Source organism: Pyrgilauda ruficollis, unplaced genomic scaffold (assembly GCF_017590135.1).
Source record: "Pyrgilauda ruficollis isolate IOZ18807 unplaced genomic scaffold, ASM1759013v1 scaffold19, whole genome shotgun sequence".
Classification (NCBI taxonomy): domain Eukaryota; kingdom Metazoa; phylum Chordata; class Aves; order Passeriformes; family Passeridae; genus Pyrgilauda; species Pyrgilauda ruficollis.
The window spans coordinates 4569332-4592797 of NW_024518095.1; the positions used below are offsets into that span (position 1 = coordinate 4569332).

A 23466-nucleotide genomic window follows, 5' to 3' on the forward strand; every position below is an offset into this window, starting at 1 on the left:
GCACACTAACGAGGACATTCCCCTTTTCCTGTGCCTGCTTTATTTGCTACCTTTAATAAAAAACAGCTGCCAACTTAGAAATCGTGGGCTTCTTCTATAACATTTTTCTAAACACTCAGCTACTTTAAAAATTAAAAAAACCCGAATTCCTTTATTTAATTTTAAAATATAGTGTTGTTGTTTTCCCAGTGCCTTTGAGGGGGAGTACACACACCATAAAGCTCAAGGAATATACAAATGTGTTGTTTGTGGAACTCCTTTATTCAAGTGAGTATGCTAAATATAGTTTTGAGATTTCTGTCTCTTAGGTTATGTACTATCTTATATATATTTAATACATAATTGTATAAGGTCATTTCACAGAATCACAGAATGGTGAAGTCATTCCACCTTTTAAGGAATACAAGAGAAGCAATGTAAATTATGCTGTAGTAAAATTAATCTCACAGCAAATATAAAAACTTAGGATAAATAAGATAGGAAGATGACATTCAGGTAAAAGAGGAAGTATGACAGGAAAAAAAAATTAATTTAATTTTTTTTTCTATATGCCACTCTGCCAAGTAATTGTAACAATCTTTCACTGTGTCAACCAATACTGAGGTTTGACTGTTAGAATTACTTACAGATAGATTTAAGAGATACCAGGTGGCAATGCTGAATTTTACATACAGCATTTTAGCTGATAATGGAGAAAAAAGTAGATGCATTTTTCTTAGAATTCAAGCAGTTAAGAGAACAAAACTGAGTAAAATTTCATTACTTACTGAATTTCCATTCATCCCAATTAGCACACATAGACAGCTGGTTTAAAAATACACTTTAGAAGTACTGTGGGAATTATGGCCCAAAGCTTGATGCTAGAAGCATCAAGTGCTGATTGAATTCCCTCAATCACTGCATTGTTCTCCACAGATTCAGTTGTTGTTTATGTGCTTTTTCTTATTTCTGGCTGCTTGTGTTCATTCTGATGAAGAATTTAATTTTTTTCTTTTTTTTTCTCTTTTTTTTTTCCCTCAGTTCACCCTAATTTAGTCCCTCACACTTAAAGAGGTACCTTTACAAGAGCATGAAGCAGGATGGTCAGGATAGCACTAATAATACAGAATATTGTGCCAGTAATAGGTTAAAGAAAAATATAATTGATGTAGCTCTAGAATCACCAGATGTGGTAGTGACAGTTGTCCTCAAGAGACTGTCTGTAATATGAAAGAAGCACCTCATCTCTGTAATGTTTGATTCCTCTGTCAGAAGGATTACCTACAGGAACTGGTAATAATGTGAATCTTTTGAAAATCTGATGGTTACAGACACAGCCAAGTCAACAGTCTCATGTCAAGTGTTACATTGGTCCTTGGCTTGAGGGTGCAAAGTGGGGATCAAAACTTAACCTGTTTTTCTACTCTGCCACTTAGACATTCCACTGCTTACTATAGCTAAATCTTTTGGGGGGAGATCCTGGCTCTGTTGAAGCAAATTCATATTTAGCAAATGAATACAATGGAGCCAGGATTTCACCTTCCATCTTCAAGACTGTCTTCCTTTCTATCATCTGATGGAGAGAGAGTAGGGGTTTTTGGAGGGGTAAGTTTTGGAGAGCAGTAGTATACATAAATTAATGTGAACTAGTTTCCAGTTTCCAGTTGCCTTCAAAATAGTTTTACAATGGGAAAAAACTGCAATATGAGACTTATCTGTGATTATCTCAAGTGCACAGTATGCTCTGGCATAGTCTTGAGTTAACGAGTTGTATTTCTCTTTTTAAAATGAGCTATAAGGAAATGTCTCTGTTTTCAGAATCTCTTTGAGACTCTTGTGGATTTTATGGGAGGAGAGGGAGAAAGAGAGGAGTTATTTTTTAATTTTAATAATTCCCAGGCCAGTGGACACCTGAAGAAAACAGGTGAAAACCTGACCTATTGTGTACTGAGATTAGACTGGTCTTAACTCAGTCCCCCGAAATCTTTGTGCTGCCTTATGAACTCTTGCTACCTCTGGCCTACATCTAATTCAGACAGTTTTTCTGAAGTAGCTGACAACAGTGGGAAAAAATGCAGAAGCCAGTAGGAGTCCATCTTCTTTTGTTTATTGACCTCAAAATATCAGTATATGATGTCTTCCTCAACCAGGGAAGATAGATTTCTGAATCTTGGTCACTGAATCAGCCCAGACAGCTAAAAAGAAGTGAGAAGGAAACATAGATAAGAAAATGAAAAATATGTGCTTCTTACTACATTTTTGCCAAAAATGTAAATTACAAAATGTAAATTACTGAAGTATTTCCTTAGGAGTAAGATGGCAGTACAATACAAAGAAAGTCTATTTCCCCTTTAAAATATGAGTAATTTTTGTGATGGCATGGAATTTTTTTGGTGGATTCTTTTTGTAATTTCCAAATAGTCATCAGAAACTTCCACTTACATTTGTTTCTCATTGCTGTCCATTAATTTTTTTGTCTTTATGTCGTTGTAATCTGTAAATATATATATTTGGACTACGGACCTGTCAGTTTAACTACGAAAGAGACTGGAGCTTTAGCAGTAATATTAACAAACTTCAACTTTTAACATTTCTGATTTACGTTGTTTCATTACCATGTGACACACAAGGTCAGGGAACATATGAATTTTACACTCCAGATGAAAGACCTGTTTTTTGGTAAGTCTTTAAAATAGAACTTTGTCTCTATCACATGGAAGATAAAAGAAACAATTAGGAATGTCACATCTCTTCATTTACCTACTTGTGCTAGTGTTATGAGTAACCTCCCAAGCTTTATGGAGGACATGCTTTAAGTTTTTCCACAGTCAAGGGTGCCTCACACATAAAATGCATAATCATGCTATTGAATCTTATTATTCCATCTCTGAACTTTCACGCCATGCAGTCTCCTACATCCCAGTACAGCTGCCTAAAAAAGCAATAAATGAGAGAGCCAATAAACTAATCTCGAGAATGTCCTTTCCTGCAAGCCAGTCCTTATGCAGTTTTGTGTTACATTTACTCCAATCTAGTTGCAGGCTTATGCTAAAAGAAGGAGCGCTGCTGCCCCCACCTTTCTCTAGGGTGTTTTTTCATGGCTTTCTCTTCACTGGACCTCACCTGGTGTGGCTGGAGCATGTCTCAGTGCAGAGCTGATAGACAACTAATAAGCCAAAGAAAAAGTCCTTATACTTATCAACCATACCTGCTTGTGTTAATTTTTTATCAGCCACATTTATCATGGCTGGATGGTCTTCACAGCAAGGTTGTGTTTTTCTAGATCAGTTCACAAAGAGCCACCTATGCCACCCAAATCCTCAGTGTTTTCTAAGGCCAACAGTATTTGCAAGGTTGTGCCTACTTTAATTGTTCAAGGCACTTTCTTATACATTACTCAAAAATACCATTCTGTCCATAGCCATGGAAACAGGAGGTTAAAATGGACCTGAGTGAAATCCATGACTCCTGCTACTGCCATAGGAGACAATCTATTCCATATTTAATAAACCATGATCATGTCCTGTACCAAATACAGGACTTTGAGAAAAATGTGGTATAGATGGGAACTGGGAAGCCTGGGAGAATTATTTCCTTTTAAAAAAAAGAAATATTATTGTTTTGTCAGTTTCCAGTTTTTAGGGCCAAACATTAAATTACCAAGTTTTCATAAAACACCCACTGCTGTCCTTATTACTTCCTGGAAGGAATTCTTGGTAATGATGTTGGCTCTTCTGAACATGTACTAGCAGACACAGCAGCAGCCTTATCCATGTTATGTTTTCATTTGGTTTTTGTTGAGCTGTGTCAGGTTTTTTCAACATCTCTCAGACATCCAATCAAGAGAAAATGAAAGAGTGGCTGGGCAATGTTACTGTACCATTAGCATAGTACCACTCTTGCCTTCACAAGACAAGGAAGGATTTCAGTCATCAGGCTAGATCTCTACAAGGAATTTCCTTGCACCAGTGCTGTGTGCTTAATGAATGGTCTTTAAGCCTTCTTACTGATCTTCATGTTCTTTGAGGAAGGCATATAAAAAATCAGCACTGGTTATCTGTCTAGGAGAGCCCATATGACATCAATGATATGGTTTCTCTAGTAAGATCCAAGAGAACTACTTGAGCAACTTCATCTGTCCTCACTGTCTCTTAGTTTCCTTAGAAGACTGTCCAACTCAGCAGTTTCTACTTAATGACATTTGTTAGAAGTAAGTTGGTTGGTTCTCACCAGTGTAGGAATCAACAAATTGTCTAGGTTGGAAAAGACTTTCAGGATCATTGGGTCCAACTGTTCATCTAGCACTGCCAAGCCCACCACTAAACCATGTTTCCAAGTGCCACATCTACACTCCTTTTAAATACTTTCTGCCATGGTGACCCAAACACATCCCTGTGCATTCTGTTGCAGGGACAATGCTTTCCATTAAGAAATTTTGCTAATGTTCAATCTAAATCTCCTCTGGTACAACTTGAAGCCATTTCCTCTCATTCTGTTGCTTGTTACTTGGGAGAAGAGCTCAACACCCACCTAGCTATACCCTTCTTTCAGGTAGTTTTAGAGAGTGATAGGGCCTTCCCTCAGCATCCTTTTTGTGCTCCAGATCCTTCACCAGCATCCATATCCTTCTCTGGACACATTCCAGCACCTCAATGTTGTTCTTGTGGCAGACCCGAAACTGAACAGGAGATGCAGCCTCACCATTGCTGAGTACCAGAGATGATCCTTGCATAGATTCTGATTCTACCATCCTTGTATAGATGCTGATTCTAGTATGAATTTCATTGCTGTTTTCAGTATAAAAGTACAATGTATTCTTTGTAAACCTTTAAGTCTGATACATTTTTTCCCTTGTTTGAAATTTACTCTGCTTTGTATTGACTGTTCATCACTCACTCTGCTTGGAAGAAGTAATTTTCAGCTGGTTTTAGCCTACTTTATGCTTTATTATGTGAATGTATGTACCTCAAGTAAAAATCAGGTAGGGTGGATTGTTATGTACTATGACTGCAGAAGGTATTCTGTATTCTGTATTTCTATATTTGTCTGTTTATATCTCTCACATTAAAGACGTTCTGTCTCTCTGGACTGAACTCACCCAGAGACTACTCTTTACCATTACTGGAGGTGATAAAAGACATAGATGTAGCACTTAGAAACACAGTTTAGTGGTGAACTTGGCAGCGCTTGATTAATGGTTGGGCCTTTAATGATCTTAAATTATTGTCCAACCTAAATAATTCTGATGTTAAAATGCTCATTTTGAATTTAGCTTTTCATCAATATGCAGAACAGAATTTTTCACATAATCTGTCAATAGTGATTTTTTTTTTCTTTAACCAGGCTTATTAAGGAACCAATACAGTGTAATGCTGAGTCCATGTCAATCCTTTTGTAATAATAAAACTGTATCATTTAATCTATTTGCCAATTTCAGCCAGAGTTTTCAGGGAAGTAGTTATTAAACCTCAAAGATATTAAGTCCTTAAAGCAATAAGAAAATCAGGAGAGACAGCATATTCAAGCTCTCTTTGAGGAGAGGCCTGAACAAGAGTTCAACTATATTACTAGCTTATAGCAGATAATATTATTGTAAATAATATATATTATTGTATTATAACTGAGAATCCACATGATGGTACAAGACAGACAGGCATTAGGCATGTCCAGCCCTGGGAAGTATCTGTGAGTAGTTCTGCTGCCTGAGACACGAGAGGATCTGTCCCCTGGCCACAACGTAGCAGCAGGCCCAGCTTTGCTCTTTCTGCTTAGTTCTTAAAGCTTGGGGACTTCTCAAATTCCCTGATGGTACGGGTCTTATAAATTCCTAAGTAGTTACATCAGGTATTTTTTTTACATTGGAATACTGCAGCATTTTTCCTTCTGGAAGCTTGACTTTCAGGAGCTTCCAGAAGCTATTTGGAGCTTCACCTCACGAGTACGATCAGCGACTGCTTTCCAGGTAATGGTTTACATTTTCAGAAGGGTTATGCCTATACTTAAAAATAAAATGGACAAACGTCTCTTCTCTGGCCCTAAAGGCAAGTGACAAGACATAGCTTGTGTTTTTAACATCAATTCCTCTACTCTGAAACAGAGTGACCTGGTTCATTCTGCTTCTGGGGAATGGTCCCTGGCCTAAGCCTCCCCTGCCGTTTGCCTAGGTCCTGTCTAGAGTTCTCATCAGCATGATAAGGGCCAGTGCAGTGTCCAGGGATAGGTTCACAACTGAGCATTACTGTCCTGGCCTTCTTTAGCTTGCTAGCAATGCTGTAGCAGGAACACTGATGCTGCAGCTAAGTATATTCTGTACCACTGGGAGGCAAACACAGGAGAGAGATGACTGATTGTATTCTGCTCAGTCACCTGGACCAGGACATGGCTTGGCTTGGATTGTGCTCAGTCACCTAGACCAGGACATGGCTTGGCTTGGATTGCATCAGGAGCCTGCTAGACCATCATCTCTTCAGCAAACTGCCCATGCCAATATGGAATAAAATTCTTTGAAAATCAAGTACCGAAGGTGTAAGGAGAGAAGACAAAGCACTCTCTCATGATTTCTAGTTTTCTCAATCATGTTCATAATTCCTTTAAGTATACATGGTACAATCATTAATACTAACATTATTACAATCAACATGGTAAGTCTCTGGACTAGAATAATTTTTAATTATAGGTTAGTTCATTTAGTACATGTCCATTTTCCTGTAAATATGATCCTACAATGATGCATCATCTTTATGACTGTAACAGATCTTTATCAAAGTCCTTTTCACAGAGAAGTAGTATATTGAATGTCTGCCCCTACCAATGTTCTATTTAGCACACATGAAGCACAGACTTGCAAAGCAACAGCGTGGTATAAACTGCTAATGCAAAGGCCTAATAAAGCCAAGAGAAAAAAATTACTTCTTCCATGTTGAAATGCAAGGACCAGAACTGCAGTGTACTTTCTGAGAGAGTTGTGGGCCTTCCAAAGGCTGTTCCCTATGTTCCCTCAACAAAACCTATACAGACCTGTTAAATACTTCATCATGAAAGCTAAAAGGAAAGGCAGTTGTGAGAGTAGTATATTGAATGTCTGCCCCTACCAATGTTCTGTTTAGCACACATGAAGCACAGACTTGCAAAGCAACAGCGTGGTATAAACTGCTAATGCAAAGGCCTAATAAAGCCAAGAGAAAAAAATTACTTCTTCCATGTTGAAATGCAAGGACCAGAACTGCAGTGTACTTTCTGAGAGAGTTGTGGGCCTTCCAAAGGCTGTTCCCTATGTTCCCTCAACAAAACCTATACAGACCTGTTAAATACTTCATCATGAAAGCTAAAAGGAAAGGCAGTTGTAACACAACAGCAGAGATTCTGCAGTACGTCCTCTTCCCTCTTTGACTAAGGCCTCCTTCCCTGGCAAGTAGCAGATTTGTGTTAACTTCAGCTGTAGTGTATCTGTTGACACTGTAATATGTGGCACTGAACAACTGCATTTTAGTCATACTTAGGAAGGAAGTAGTTTAAAATTCAGACTATAGAAACACATGATGATTATCATTACTCCATTTCTCTCTCTTTCTTAGTACTTGGTAGTCTGAAGATCTGGTATATGATGTCTTTTAGAAGAAACAGGTTGAAACCCTGCATCTCTTTACAGTACAAATAAAATGACCATCATAGATTCTATTGTTTGTGTTTGACTTAATTATTCCTGGGATCTTTAAAAGTATTGCAGCAGCTTGCACTTAGCTAAATCTTTCCAGTAGGTCATTATTTCCTTGCATATTGTGCGTTGCTAGCTGAGCCTACTTGACATTTGTATTGCCATGTATTGTGTGTATTTGAGCCATATCAAAGTTAGAAATGAAAAGCACTTCATAAATACCTTCTCGTTCCTCTTTATACACATAGACTCCTTTCAAAAGATATTTATGAATGATTACCTGGCTTTCACAATACTCCTTTATAGGAGACAGAAGTAGAGAAAATACACAGAAAGCTATTATCTGTTCATTTGGGGGTAGGAGGGTGGGGTGTAGTGTTGGGGTGCTCTCCTCTGGTTGTGATAAATGATAAGAGACAATTTGTACAGTCAGGACCTGGATATGTAATGTGCATCTTGCCTGGCAGGATGCTTAGGTTGGATATCAGAGTATGTACTATGATAACAATGTACTGAGTTTTTTCCTTCTAGTTAATGTAGTTTTAAAAGTACAAAGGAGTCAGAGTGAATATTTTTGTGTGTAGCAGAACATCCCTTTGGAATGTATGTTCAGTGTTTAATTTTATCCTATTTAATGACCATATTTTAGTTGAACATTTTTAACACCTATGTGCAATTAGTTTCTGACATTTTGTCTAATGTGCTGTTGAGAAGCAGATATAAATCCTGGAAGAAGGGGGAAATGCTGCTAAATGCTGCTTTCATTAAAATGGCTGTAAGCTTTGTCATTCCTTCAAGTAGTCAAGGTGACTGTGTTCTTGCAGAGTGCTTCTCTCACATCTGCCACTTGCTGCTTATTTACAATGCCAAAGATGCTTCATTATTTTCTTCGACTTTTTCTGTGCCTTATTAAGATCTCTAACAGTTTCTGTACTACTGTGTCCTAAATTTTACATTGTTTTCCCAAGGGGAAATGGTGACCATAACATAGGTGACCCTCCTGCTCTTGATGGTTCCTAGTACTACCTCCCATGTTTTGTTTTCTTTCATAACTATTCTGCTGTTGCCAGACAAAGTTCGATTCATTTATCACCCCCATATCAGTTTTCTGATGTGTTGTCCAGTAATTTCTGACTGTTTGGAGCTTTGGTACTCATTACAGTGTCCAGTGACCCTCGTGACCCTCCTCCCCATGCGTGCTCTGCCACCTTGGCCCTTGGGCCAGTTTGTTGAAGCCACAAATTGCAGTGCATATGTCCATAATAAGACATTTAGGCTGAGAAGCCAGAGCTCTGTTTGACCAACTAATAATTTAGGCAACGAGAAGTTGATCTTGCAGATAAACAGATGCTGAGGGTAAGATTAGTATATTATATCTAAGTAGTAGTGAGGTGCTGCTGATACTGTGATGAGCAAGAGAGAACAGTGTAGGCAGGTATACAGCAGTTTGAGGAGAATATTGTAAATAAAACACTGAATAAGTGGCTTTAACTCTAACTCAGTGGAATTTCCCCCAGGTTACCACATTTCACAGGGTGGGGACTTTATCCTGGTGGTGTAAATACCAATTGAATTATACTGCCAAACTGAGCATGGGCTGGTGCCCTGGGCAGTAACTGCTGCTGATATTTGTGAAGGCATGTCAGCAACATGCTTTCTTTGTTCAGTGCTTTTGGTAGTACTAAAAATATTAATTATGAAGATATGTCTTTTCCCTCTCACCTTTCATCTCCTGAGAGTTATATTTAGGACAAAATATTGCAAACACTGGAGGAAGGTGCAGAATGAGCAGGATGGGAGAAGAGAGTCGTTTCCTTTCTGATGACTTTAATGGTGTGAACCTGTTAATTTTTCAAATTATAATTGATTTTATATTTATTTGCTGTAGCATAGATATTTGGTATACAATTACAGTGCAGGTTATATAAAAATGTAGAGTGCATGTAAAAGACATCTACATGTAACAGCATGTACTAGCTTGTAAAATAAAAGTTGAAAATAAATCTGCAATTAGTTTTTGAGCTTCGACAATTGTTTCTGAAAAAAGAAGGACTGTAACTTCCCAAAAATACATCCCTTCTTTGATGCAATGTAGAAGAATCCAACATTGTACTTCCTCCTTAGAATTTCTGGGGAAATGCATTTTGCTGCCAACGTAACATGCCTTAACAGGTCTCCTGCTGGTCAGACCTTGTGTCCTGCTGTGACGGCCATGACCATGTGTGCAACTGATTGTTAGTGGGCGATATAAATCTGATTGGAACATGCCTGTTAATTGGTTTGAGAGCTCAATATAGACAATGCTGTCTTGTAGCAGATTGTGTAGATAGCCCTAGTCATAGGGTTAATTCTGCTTGACAGCACATCAGCAGCATCTTGAGTAATTACCCAACTTAAGTTTTCCCACAGTTGAATTGAGACCTTCAAAGGCTTCTACATTTACAAGTATTATTAACCGATATCTGAAACATGATGTTCCCACAAGGGCTAATTTTTTCTTCCTTTTATTAAATATACAGGTTATAGGGTTCATTTGCTAAGTGCTAAGCCCTTAGAAGAAAACACAACTTGTTAGGGAGAGAAAAATCTGCAGTGCACGACCAAAGCTAATGGTGCATAATGCACACATCATTGTCTTTTTGCAAAGATTTTAAAACAAGTTAAAATTTAGGTCTGGCTCCCTTCCTCTCTCCCACCCCCCACTTTCCACTTTTAAGAAAATCAAACCACTTACTCCTATGTGCAGAATGAGTAAATTGAAGACACACACAAACAAAAACCTCCTAGGATGTTGCACAATTAAGTACAGATCATTGGCTACAATACATATGACATTAATGAAACGGTATCTGCTTCAAAAATAGATTGGAAACATTCATGAATGAATTAAATCCTCCTAATGACTTTTCAAAAATGAAAATGAATTAAAACTATTTAATTTTTACAAACAACTCTATGCTATGATTCACAGTATATAATTTAATCCTAGTTCAAATTTATGTTTTATTTTCTTCATTTAGTGATTTGTCTTTTAAAATATCTTCTTTGTAATTACAGCATAGAAAACAGTAAAATATTGAAGATTAGTCATTATTTGGATTTAAATGCCTTTAAATGCATTAAATGTTAATGTACAGAGTTAGACAGTCTGGTTAAAGACAGTATTTGCTAGAGGGATCAGTCTAACAAATGGCTTTTATGGCATAAAGCAGTTCTTGTAACTTATGATCTTTTTATTTTCTTTTTCAGGTCAGAAACAAAGTTTGACTCCAATTCAGGTATGTTTACATTTACAGTGTTTTACTGAATGTACACTATTCAGGTTAATCTCAAAAGAGTAGTTTATCAGTTCAAGTTCAGCTTAGTTTTAAACAAACTGGGGTAGGTCAGCCTTAAAAAGGATCTTCATTTCTCACCCTCTGAAAACAGCATTGTTACTGTGAAACATTTGCTTTCATTCCTTTCATTAGTTCCGGTCTCTTTACATTTTCCCAGAAGATGATAGAAAAGATGTATCTTGCAACAGGCTTTAATTGATCCAGAAAAATTATAATACAAATAAATGATAATACAGACTAAAGCAAATGGAGGATAGAAGTTTGAAAATGATCACTGCAATAGAGCAGAATGTTTTTCTTCCTGGTGGACAAAAACATTTCATGGGAATTTGAAGTCAGTGCAGCCTCTTTGTCAGGAAACAGATGATTTGTCATCAAATTTTCATGACAGATGCAGGTACACAATGCATGCCAGACCAGTCTGTAGAGCTCAACTGAGGAGGATTACCAAAAGGCAGTCTTTCCCAAGATGTCTTTTTAAAGAATTGTAATGTGTTGTAGGGACTGGGAGGGAAGTGAAGGTCAGTCTAACAGGGTAATGTGTATCTAACAAGACAAAAAAACAGGACAGCAAACAGGGGAGCAGTTGGAGGCAAAACCAGATATCCTAATACCAGACTGTTACTTATTCAGTTCACTATTCCTAGGTGTTCCTTAAACTGTAGTAAATTAAGAATAGGCTATCGTCCTGAAGCTAGGTGAAATGTCCATCACCTGAAAAGTGATTCAAAATACATTTTTTGTTAAGATGAAAAAGTCTGTTTTTAACAGGAAACCTGATACTATTATGGCAATTTTGGTTTTAGGCCAATGGTATCTTCTATATAGTTTGCTTAATGCAGTGATTACAATTGCTTATAATGTTATGAATTTTACAATGTATATTAATCAGGTTGTATATGGAATAGCAAGTTCCTTTTATCCCAGTTCCTTTATCCCAGTGAGCTTGAAATGTGAGGCATTGCGTAGCTTTTTCTTTCCATATTAGATTTTATCTTTGGAACTAAACGGGAGGGAAATCTACAGCAGGAAGCATTTAAATAGCCAATGCCTACATCTTGTGTACTTGCATCATCTTGCTCCTATTATGATTTTAGTCTGTGAGTTTGAGGTTACTTGCTTTAAATATTTCTTGAATAAACTCTATGCTAAGATTGATTTTTGGATCTTGACAAAACAGAGGGATTGCATGAGGGACAGCTTCACACATTTTCTGCCATTACCCCCCTTATTTTAGTGCAGTCAACAAAACGAGGGTGTGGAGCAGAATGTCACATGTCTGCTTTTCTGCTGAAGGGAAAATGCTCTCTGCAGAGCTTCAATTTGCTTGGTGGCTTAAGCTACAAGTAGTTTTCTGACTCTCTTTTGAAGCAGTTCTCCTGTTAGGTACACTGTTCTGCCTGCCGCTCCCTTGGCAGCGAAGGCGGGGGCATGGCTTTTCCTAGGGTAGTGGTGTAAGTTTGGCACTGTTGCACTGTGGTGTGGGCCTGCTCAGTACAGGCCTTTCTCCTGGGCTCCTGGTCCCATTTGCATCTTTGCCCCAAACACTGTACTTGGAACAGAGAATTGCTAAGGTTTAACGCCTCGGTCTCATCAGTGCTGTGTCTCTTGGCACAGGTTTCAGCTAACAGCCAAGGGTAGATGTAAAAAACAAGCAACACCAAGGCTCAAAACCCCCTTATCATTGTGAGAGGTACAGCTGCCTTCTCTTTACAGGGAGAGCACTCATTTCTTCCACCAAGAAGCTATTTATGACAGTCAGATGGCACAAGGACTCTAAGTTTCTCTTTTGTTCCCAATATGTAAGAGCAGAGGAGAAGTGAAGATACTGGCAACATCTGGTTTTGTTTCCCTACCAAAGAATTTGCTCTAACTTTCCCAAACCAGACAATAATCCCAGACCTCCTGCTGAGTGAATGCACCCTGTTCACTCAAGGTGCATGTGCGATGGCATCCTTGTAAAAAAAGCCCTTCTTTTGTGTGTGGGGTTCAGTGCCCTGTGTAGCATCATGTTCTACATTACACAGGCCTTTGAAAAGTGTCAGTGTAGTGCTGGTTTAAAAAGGGCTGCTGGCATCTGAGTCTGTATTGATGCAACCTCAAGTTTCTTGGAGACACCTTAAGGTATTTTCACATCCCTCATTTCATTTTGAATTCCCTAGACTGTCATTCCTAAGTAAAGTAATGATCCCACAAACTGGAACAAACATGCTTTGTACTCATTTATCTTATGTTACGCAAAACAGTTCAAGTGTTGAACATGAGAATGAGGTAATTTTGTTATAGAATACATTTTTTTTCCCAGGGAGTTGTTCCACAACTATTGCTTGCTCTAAATTAACCCCTGTGTTAATTCCAGCTAACTTGTAAGTCTAGATACGCCCTTAATAAACATTTATCAATGCTTATTATACTTGTCTTTCCTAGAAATATTTGTGAAGCATTGAAGAATTAAAAGAAGTCTTTCTGAAGCAAGTACAAAGTCAGAAATACAGCATTTAAACTACCCAGTAGGCTCACTGCAAATGTAACCCTGGAAATGTTGTTCAACACTGAAATATTAGACAAATATTGTCAAAAAAAGATTAATTGGAACTTGAGCATTAACTTAAAAGAAGGCTGCAAAATTCCTACGGTGATGATCAGGATTTATCATGCAAATAACTATAACATCTGTAGGGGACATACATTCTTCATATCATGACTAACAGCTCCATCTGAGAAACTTCTTTTTCTCTGCTGGCTCTTTATAAGTCTACAGCTGGCAGAATTTCTGTCTCTGAGACCATGGGGTTAGCTTCATGCTGTTACAAGATCTTATAAATGAAACAATTTTACTTTCCTGTCATAATATGATGAATTCTACTGGTACTGAAAATAGATTTTTTTTCCAACAAAGTACTTGAAAGCAAAAACGGTTGTAGGAAAAATATTTCTTTTTCCTCACAATTTGTTAGAGAACAAAGTAAACCACAAAAAAACCACAGGTGGAACAATTTTATTCTTATTATCAGTATTTTGTTAGTGTCTAAAATCCTTATTGTGCTATGTGCTTGGTTTGAAGATTTCAGAATTTAAGAATATAAGAATTATATTGGAATAATTAATGGAATTAATTTGATAAATGATAAATAGATTTTTGCTTTTTTAAAATTTAGAGTAAAATAGGTCTTCAGGGTGCTGTTCCGTAACAGGATGAAACTGTAGGTCTCATAAGCTGTTGCTGAACACTTTAAATCCCACCTTAGTAATAGCAAAAATAAGCCAAGAAAACTGCCTCAGCATGCCCCCTAGTCACCAGGGAATGGTAATGGTGAATTTCCTACTGCCTGCTGGGAGGGCTAGAGTTTTCTTGGGGCATCTCCTGTACTGTCACTACATGTCACTGTGGAGGTGAGATGTGATATTCAAGTTAGAATGTTTGCAGTGAAATAACAGGCAAAAATTTTCCATTTTTTTTCTGTGTTAAAGAGAAAGGACAAATTCATGGACAATATGCAAGGACTCCAGTGGAGTCTTTTTTGTGTATCTGTCACTCAGACCATGGATTGTAGAAAGTCAGAGAGCACAGGGTGCAAGAGGGACAGTCAGGGAAGCACCATGCTGCAGAAACATATGTGTGCACTGAAGAAAAAGAGTGCCCAAGGACACACAGTGCCTTCAGCTGTGTCCATCATCTGCTGTGCCAGCTTCACACTTCTCTCAAAAAAAGAGACGAATCTCCAAAACCTGTTCTTCTGTCTTCCTGCTTCTACATATCAAATGAAATGTAAAGATAATATATGTGATTTATGTCACTGTTTGTGTCAATACTTTGGAAACATTACAATTAGTATCAGAAATTAAGATATAATAGCTGCCCATGCACCTAGAGGCTGTCCTGAGGGACAGCTACACATGAGCTTTTGTTGGATTCCTGCTGCCCCAGCAGTCAAATACAAAGCAGGTCAAGGAGTCTCCAACAGTTCCTGGAATTTCTTCTGCCTGCCTGGACTCACAGTGTCAGCCAGTGACTCTGAAGGTCACTTCTTCTCTCTGCACATCGCATTTTCCACCAGAATGAGTGTATCCCCATGTCTTCAGCACTGCAGAATGCTGCCACCTCTATTATCCCCATGAAGGTTCCATCCTTTCCTTTCGCACCTCTTGTGTTCACTGGCATCTTTCCTTTAATGTGGCCACTATAAGGTACTAACTTGCAAGGCTACATGATTCAGCACAGGTGCTAGAGAACAGATGAACAAAATTATAAGGTTGGAGGTGATCAGATGTTTTCCTTTCACAAATTCCTCTTGGCTACATTTCCAGATGTTCTGCAATGGGCTTTCCAAATGCTCTGTATCAGTCCTGATTTCCCCTAGCCTGTCATCCGTCCCATTGTATGAAAATCATCAGTACAACTATTAAGAGTATAAGGAATCCTCTGCCCAAGTAAGAGAGAAGTGGATACCAAAAGGCATTTTGAAAGCTACTTTCACTGACCTTTACTACTAGGGAAGCACAAAAGAAATGTAACTTGCCTGAAACCTTAGGCTGACAAAGCAGCAAGGTACTTAATAAAAACATGCATTGATCTAACTCATCAAAGATTTAAATACAGATTAAGAAATAAGTTCCCAAATTTTACTGATGTCAGCTTCTCCACCCAGGTTTTGTTAGAGCAGTTCTCAAATTCTTCTTAGGAAGGCTAAGTAGTTTCAGAAACAGAGAGGAGAAGTGATATTTGGTGTTCTTAACAAAATCATGTTGGCAAGTTCAACAGTCATTCCACAATCAGAGCATTTGATTTAAAAGTATTAAAAGATCTCTTGCAGAATATGTAAAAAGTGGCAAAATAAACTGCAATACTGAAGAACAGGGATGCTCCAGAGCTTATTGGATGAGGTAAATGACCTCTTCAGGTTCTCTTTTAACTAAGAGGAATTATTTCCTTCTCTCTGGCCACCACCAGCTTGGATGCTTGAAAATGTGCATGAGCCAGCAGAAAGAGATGGTGGGAGACAGTTACTGTAAAAACAGCAGCTCAGATTATCTTGTCGTTACTCGTCAGTGCTGTTTTGTTCTTGGCATTAACAACTATTCACGCAGGTTGTTGGGGATGCAATGGCTGGGGAGCATGGCCAGTTGTATTTGTTCGGCAGCAAGATGAGCATTTAGTCAGACGCAAACTGAACCATCTGGTGAATATTTCAGGGCCACGCCCTGATGTGACTTGGAGTATTAGATGGCTGGGACATCTCACTGGTACATCCCAGGGAACTATGTGCTGATGTGTGGTAACTGATTATCACTTGTTCCTGCATCACTTGTAAAGCTTGGCATCATTTCAGTTGTGACAATCTGAAGGTGTTTGGCACTGCTGTGACCAGAACTGAGCTCAAAGGAAATCTAGAGCTGTGTGAAGCCATTGGGGCAAGCACCACACTGCCAGCCTCATCAGTCTCTGGAAAAGAGGAGGGGGCGAGACAATGGCATTCAGTGGGTACCTCGCCAGAACCCCCACACACTATGTGTCAGAGGGCTCTTTGGACCTCAACAGCTCATCTACGGGATAGGCTGCAGCCACGCACCAGGCAGAGGACTATGAAGGTGTTTTTTGCCTGTGCACCTTGATGAATTTAACAGGACAGGATCCTTATGGTCAGTATGTTCACTCTTGTTCTCATTATTTTCTCACTACTACAAAGTGCATTTTCCTGTTTCGGATTTAGGCAATGTTTCATTAAGCACAGTATCTTTAGTGGCTGCACGCATGTTGTCCAAAATAGCGCATCTTCTGTTTTGGTTAGCATGGTTTATGAGGTTATGAATTTGAATAAGATGCAAGATATTTTTATTTCTTCCCTCTGGATTTGTTAGAGGAAAAAGAAACTTAACATCTTGTTTGTACAAGATGATGAGAATGATATCATAAGGTATGACTTGAAACTGGAATAAATTTGTTATTTGAAAAAAAAATGAGACTGTACAAACTAGCTACGTGATAATTATTAATGACAGAAGATTCCATAAAGATTAAAATATTTAATGTTTTTCTTTCATTGATGTAGTGCTGTAAATTTATAACCGTTAAAAACCATATGAAAGATCTGTCAGCTTTTGCTATATCACATTTGAGTTTCTTATCAAAACTGATTTCAGTTTTTGTAGTAGTAACAGTAAAGGGAAAAATGCAAGCTGCTTTTAATCAAACTAGAATGTTCAGTGATCACCATCGCAATCTTTAGTGTTGATCTGAGTATGAAGCAAAGAAGATTAACTTGTCTTTTGTTGACTTAATTTAGTGGCAACCACAGCCTTTAAGATGTAATGGTAGACAAGTTTGTGTCATACCAATGCAACTGCCACTGTAGATGTGAGCAGCCATCTGTTTAGAATTAAGTCCTTAGTCAAAACACCAATGAGTTCTAATGCTGCTGGTTTCAGTTAAGACACAATTTGCACAGAGTTTTACGTGAGAAAGGGCATCACAACCAGGTCTAATGCCACACAACAGTGTATTTGGTTAAAAGGCCTGAAAGCATTTCTGAAAGAATTGTAGCCCCATGTGATTGGATCAGGAGTCTTACCGACCTTGCTTTCCACTGGGGAGGCGTGAATTAATTTATTTATTGTTTTGTATATAGTTGTCTTGCCTGCTTATTGTTCTTTACAAAGTGGTCCCAACCTTTTCATCAGCCATGGTCCTGATGTCTGAACAATCTTAGACTGTATACTCCAATCCAAACACTGTGTCTATCGAGATCACAGAATCAATACTCACAGTGTTTGATTGTTGTGAATAAAACTGAAGCACCTAATTTAGCACTAATCTTTTCTTTACTAGCCGTAGCAATGGAGGTGCTTTTATTATCTGCATAATATCCCTTTCAGGTCATGTCTGTGTCCGGCTTTCACACAATCCCTGTGTGTCTGTGGAGAAATGTTAGCGTTTCATTTGGAGGGATATTTTACCCTAGCTAGTACCATGTCGGGGGAGTGGGGTCATCTTAACTAACTGTGACGATCTACCTTAACATAGCTCTCTGAGCTTCATCTCAAGTCAGTTGGAAGAGATCATCCTCAAATGAGTTCATCCCTTCTGCTGGAGAAGTCTGTTTCAGGATACCCTTTTGAGTGCCCATCAATTTTAGAGTTGGGCACATAACTTTGATGGTTAAAGTCATAACAGATTATCACTGGAATGGATGTACCAAGATTTGGGGATGAGTAGATGGAATCTGCAAGTCATTTTCTATGTCTGATGCTGAGGAGGCTTAGTAGGATAAATATCATAAATTTAAGAGAATGACACAACTGCTCCCAAGTTCTGCTGGGTGTCAGTAAACCTCTTGTACACAGAGGTTTTGTGCAGTGTATACATGAGAAAGATAAATTTAGCTGTGATTATTTTAGTTCTGTTTCTCTTTGTATGCATTTTCATTTCCCTTTTTAAAACTTACCTTTCCTAAACAAACCCAAATCTGCTTATGTGTCTCCAGTAACGATTACCCCAGAGAACTGCTGCATTTTTACCACTTTTTCTTGAATCATGAGTAAGAATTGTCAGATGTGAAAAAGCTGATCAAATATGTTTTGCAAATTGATCATCACTACTGTTCATCTGTTCGCAGGCAAGAAGATAAATATGTAACTCAAAGAGTTATGGCCTAAGGATAATAAGAGTGAATAAAAAATGTATCATATTTGATCTAGCTTCAGTCAGGTCTTTGGCATGTTTCAGAAAGCACGTGAAATTTTTGAAAAGCTTAGTAGGAAGAGATTTTGCTGATTTTAAGTCACTATTGAGAAAACTTTAGAAAGTCAAAGTCTTTTATTCAGTTAACTGCTCTAACCAAGCTAAGGAAGGCTAACACAATAAATGCAGATATGAAAACTGAAGGGTGTATTTTTGAAAAATTAACATTTAAAACCAAAAGCATTCTGGTTTGCCTCTTACTTTTCAAGGAGGTGGTAATGAGAACAGAATTTCTGCATTTATATTCCCATTTCAAAAGTGTTTACCTTAAGATTTATGGATTTTGCAAGTACTCATATACTCACTTCCATACTATTATCTCCCCTTCAGTCAGTGATTTTTTTTCCTGTCACACACACTAGAAGGGATTTAAATGGAGTTCCAGGAATACTGAATCAAAGAGGAGTGGGATTTGAAATGTCAATGCTCAGCACTGATAGAATATCTGGAAACCAATTAAGACATATTTAGGTTGAAGAGTGGCAAAAAAATGTTCTTGCAAATAAAAAAATCTGCTGCATAAAGCATTAGGGTTCTTGAAACAACTTTAAAATGCAAGAAAGGAAGATACAGTGTTTCACTGGAAGGAAAACACTCCCTGCCTTCAAATATAGTAAGAAAAACCTGAATGAAAGACTACTGTCAGAACTGTACTTTAGGTCATGATGGTATTAAGACTGTGGCAAACTGAATTTACATTGGTCATCACCTGTTAACTGGTGGAGAAGAGAATTACAGGAGCTCTCTTTTCAAATAATTCTATTTTCTTTACTATCTGCATGTGTGACTCTTCTCTGGCCCCACAATGACAACATATCTCAGGCGTACCTGTATCTGTATTCTTGTGGCAGTATGATGAAACAAGGCAGCATTTTGCTGTTGAAGCTCAGCACCATGCTGAAATCTATGCCAGCAGCTGCTTTCACTCCTTTGGTTCTAGGCATCACAGCACAGACCATACAAAAAGTAAACCTCACTCCTAAAAAAGGAAAGAAATATACATAGCAGAACTGTAATCTTAACTCCCTTGCTCTAGTTTTTGTAAAAGTGATTTATTTAATGATACATTAACGTAAATTTTCATGTTCCCCTTGCTTTCTCATATCAGGAAGGTCACTTCCCAAAGAATGTGCTCCTGGCCAGGACGCGTAACACACCAGTTAGACTGCCCGGTGGGACATGCTCCTTCCTGGGCTCTGATTTCTGGCAGGAGGGAGAGGGTACCTGACCACCTGCCCACCTCCTGTGAAGACTATTCACAAGTCCAAGTTTGGGACCTATGTTGTCACTTACTTGGGTGGCTCTTGGTGTGGCACCCAGAGTGGCAGGGCAGCTTGACTGTATTTCGGTGGCAGTGAGGACACAGACCTTCAACCAAATGCCCATGGCCTTAAGATGATCAAGACAGGGATGGACCGACTCTGTCCATCCCTGCACCCTCTACCCTCCTTCCCACAGCGAAAAGGGCTATTGGGAAACTTCAGAAGCTCAAACTCATGAGATTTCTCCTGCCATTTTGCCTCTGGGAATGTTTCAACTTATCCACAAAATGATTGAGCTTTAATGAGTTTCTCATAATTTGTACAAGCACTAACAGTATATTTCTTTCACTCCTCTGCCAATAGTTCCTCAATGTTTTTTTGTTTTCATAAACTGTCTTGTCCAGTGCCAGGGTTAAACCTCACACAGATGGAGATGGACAGTAATACTAAAATGCCTAAGTAATCAAATGTGTCATAGCCCACAGTTCTGCTTTAACATTTGGATGGGACTGTGTTACTTCAAATTTAATAACATAAAGGTACTCTCGTAAAGAAGCTGAAAGAATAAGGCAGAGTGTTCATTGAATTAATGGAGATTAATAGATGTAGGGCATGCAGTGTCATCTTCGCTGCAATGTAAAGAATAAGATTATCTAAGCTATGCAGACATTCTACCTTTCATTCAGGCTCTATTTACAGAAACTTACCACCCATATCTCATTAGTTCAATTATATGGTTTATTTGTGCAGGTCTGTTTTAGAACTAATGAATGATGGGGAATTAGAGTTACAGCAGTGATAGCAAGTATTTAAAAAACATTCAAAGCAAGAGTGAAGAATGTCACCCTCTCAAGAAACAAACTAATACTTACTGAAGCTTATGCAAATATTTAAATGATCTGATAAAGATCAGTGAAGAAAAAATAACAAAAATATTTGCATGGAATGAGCACAGGAAAGTAGATCATTAAACACAGGAAAAGTAGAAAGATATGCTAGTACAAAGCTACATATTAAATTATTACTTGTCCTGCTCACCCAGTTTACATATTCAGATGGATGCAAAGTCTTTGCTATATGTTCTTTCACTGTAGAAAGAGATTAAATGTTCAAACAGAGGATGCTAAAATTAGTCCCAGAGGGTGGGGTTGCCAGAGCTAAACTGTGAGATTTTTTTATTTGGGGACTAAACTTGTATAGGCAAACAAGGCTGGGGACTTGTGTATCCAGTCAAATTTGTTTTAAGTTGGTAATCTGAAGGAAAATATTTTGGTTTTTTTCTGTGTATTGAACTGGGGCAGGGTATGTGCTATTCAGATTTTTTAACATATGTTGATATCGGAAAGGAAACATTTGAAACAAAGACTTGCACTATATGCTTGCAAAATAAAGAGTGGAAAACAGTTGAGCTGTTTGATTTTTATCCAAATTCTCTAACTTGTCAAGTTTTTACAAAAATTAAGATTTAAAAATTAATTTTTGCAAAATTTAAGAATTTTTCAGACAGTTTTCAAGACACCTAAAGGCTCTTTAAGGCACTATTTTTTGGTTTAAGGCACTATTATTATTGCAGAAAGAAACTAAAACCAATTCCCAAACCTGGCATCAACTTAAAACTCAGGCTCCATTTATTTGGATGCTTAATAACCAGCACCCACAGGCTGGTTTCCTAGATTGCACAATCATCCAGCTGTGACAGCTTTTATTTTCTGTTCTGCCCTGGTACAATGCAACTGAACCCCTCTGTGACCCCTGGGAATGCCAGCAATAGAGATGATCAGTCATTGCACAAACACCTCTCCAAAGGGTGATCACTTTGTTTCAGGCCTTTCTAGAAAACAATTAATAGTTTTGGAAGTATTTTAGACTTAACATTTCTTAGGGTGTAGATTAAATAATGTGTTAAGAGTAGCAGTGTGAAACAAACATTACACCTAGTGATAGTAGTGCTGAACACTGAAAAGTAAAGGTTGAAATTTTGGAAATTTTGCTACTGAGGCTTCCTCCTCCTCCCTCCACCTCCTCCCTCAAAAATACACCAATGGGATGGTGCCTCGTGCAAATGCAGCACCATCTTGTTTCATGCAAAAAGTTCAGTGAGGGTGAAGGTGAGGCTCTGAAGCTGATGTCAGAAACGGCCTGTACAGGTCATTAAGCTGCCTGCAGAGAAGGGAAGTATGTTTGTAAGTCCATTTTGGAACATGAGTCAGAGGTCCTCAGGTCCTCTAGTTCTTGCTCTAAAGGCAGAAGCTGCAAGGCTTGTTTGGGTTTTCAGTGAGCTGCTCTATGGGCTGTTGCTTGTGGCATGGGAACCAAGTCATTTGTCAGCCACTGACAGTGCTGTTGGGTCCGTTCTCTTCCTGCAGCGGCTTGGACAGTATTTTATTTCTTTAGTTTCTTTACAGGAAAGAATTCTATCGAGAACACCTGAAGTGATACAATTTCAGTGTGAACATTTAAAACCGAGGGTATGTCTCAGTTTCCTGGGGAGCTGGGAAGAGGTTACAGTGTGCATAAAAGAATTTTGGTGTGACTGCAAACCAATCAGGGTACTAGAAACCCTTTACATTTCAGTAGAGGTTTGGGCTTAGAACAGTCCCTTCTAGGCAACTGAAAGCAGATATTTTTTTCTGTCCCTGCAGCCAGAATGCATGTTTTTTTGGTTGCAACCTCATAAAGATGTGAAAGGTACAGAGGGAAGAGCCAGCCACCTCTGGCATTCCAGTCCTTCCCTGTCCCTGCAACTTCCATTGTTGCAATGCTGCTAAATCCCCTTTGACCACTCAGTAGTTATGTAAACAGAGAGTGTACTTGTGGGGAGTTATGAAGTATTTTTAAAAAGTCTGAGTTTGTTGCATAGGGTTTGATCAGTACTGGAGTAGCTTGGTGTCAAAGGTTAGACTTTGTTTTACCTAAGACAGGTTTGGGAACTGACATACTGTAGCTTTTGAGTTTTTCTCATCTGCTTTTTAAGAGCTCACACCATGCTCAGGGAATGAAAAGTAGTGGACTTCAGTCCCTTTCCAGAAAAGTGCATCCACTGCTACCTGCTCACTTTGAAAAGATACAGCCCAGGTAATTTAAGTTCTAAATTCATGTACTTTGTCTTTTGTAATGCTGAGACAGAGGAGATCTTTGGAACTGAAGGATTACAGGCTTATTTGAATTATAAAGGCATTGACCTCAAGCAGCCTTCTAGTCAAATCTTTTGCTTGTGTGGTCAGCTTATAATAATGTTTCTGTGATACTAGTGCACAGATGTAGTGTCAAAGTTGAGTTCAGAGGTTTAATTTATTATAACAGTGGAATTTTTGTCAGAGATATCACAGTAAGTTACCCTTGCACTCCTTGCCCTGTTTTCTCACCTTCCACCTCATGTTGCCTCCAATGCTTGTTTTAATGCTCTTACTTAACGGATAGAGCTTGCTAACCCAGAAAAAAATTGAATAATTTTCTTCTGGTTTAGTGAATTAAACTTTCTCACCACAAATGGAT

The 23466-nt window shown here is 38.3% G+C and overlaps 1 protein-coding gene across 5 annotated transcripts in view; it reads left to right on the forward strand.

Moving 5' to 3' along the window:
- The window catches only part of MSRB3 (methionine sulfoxide reductase B3), an 80851-nt gene that overhangs the window by 35433 nt on the left and 21952 nt on the right, over positions 1-23466 (forward strand). For all 5 annotated transcript variants that reach the window (XM_041465576.1, XM_041465574.1, XM_041465575.1 and 2 more), the window contains 2 exons: positions 190-267; positions 10883-10911. In XM_041465576.1, coding sequence (XP_041321510.1) covers positions 190-267; positions 10883-10911 — 107 coding nt within the window. The remainder of the gene's footprint in view (positions 1-189; positions 268-10882; positions 10912-23466) is intronic.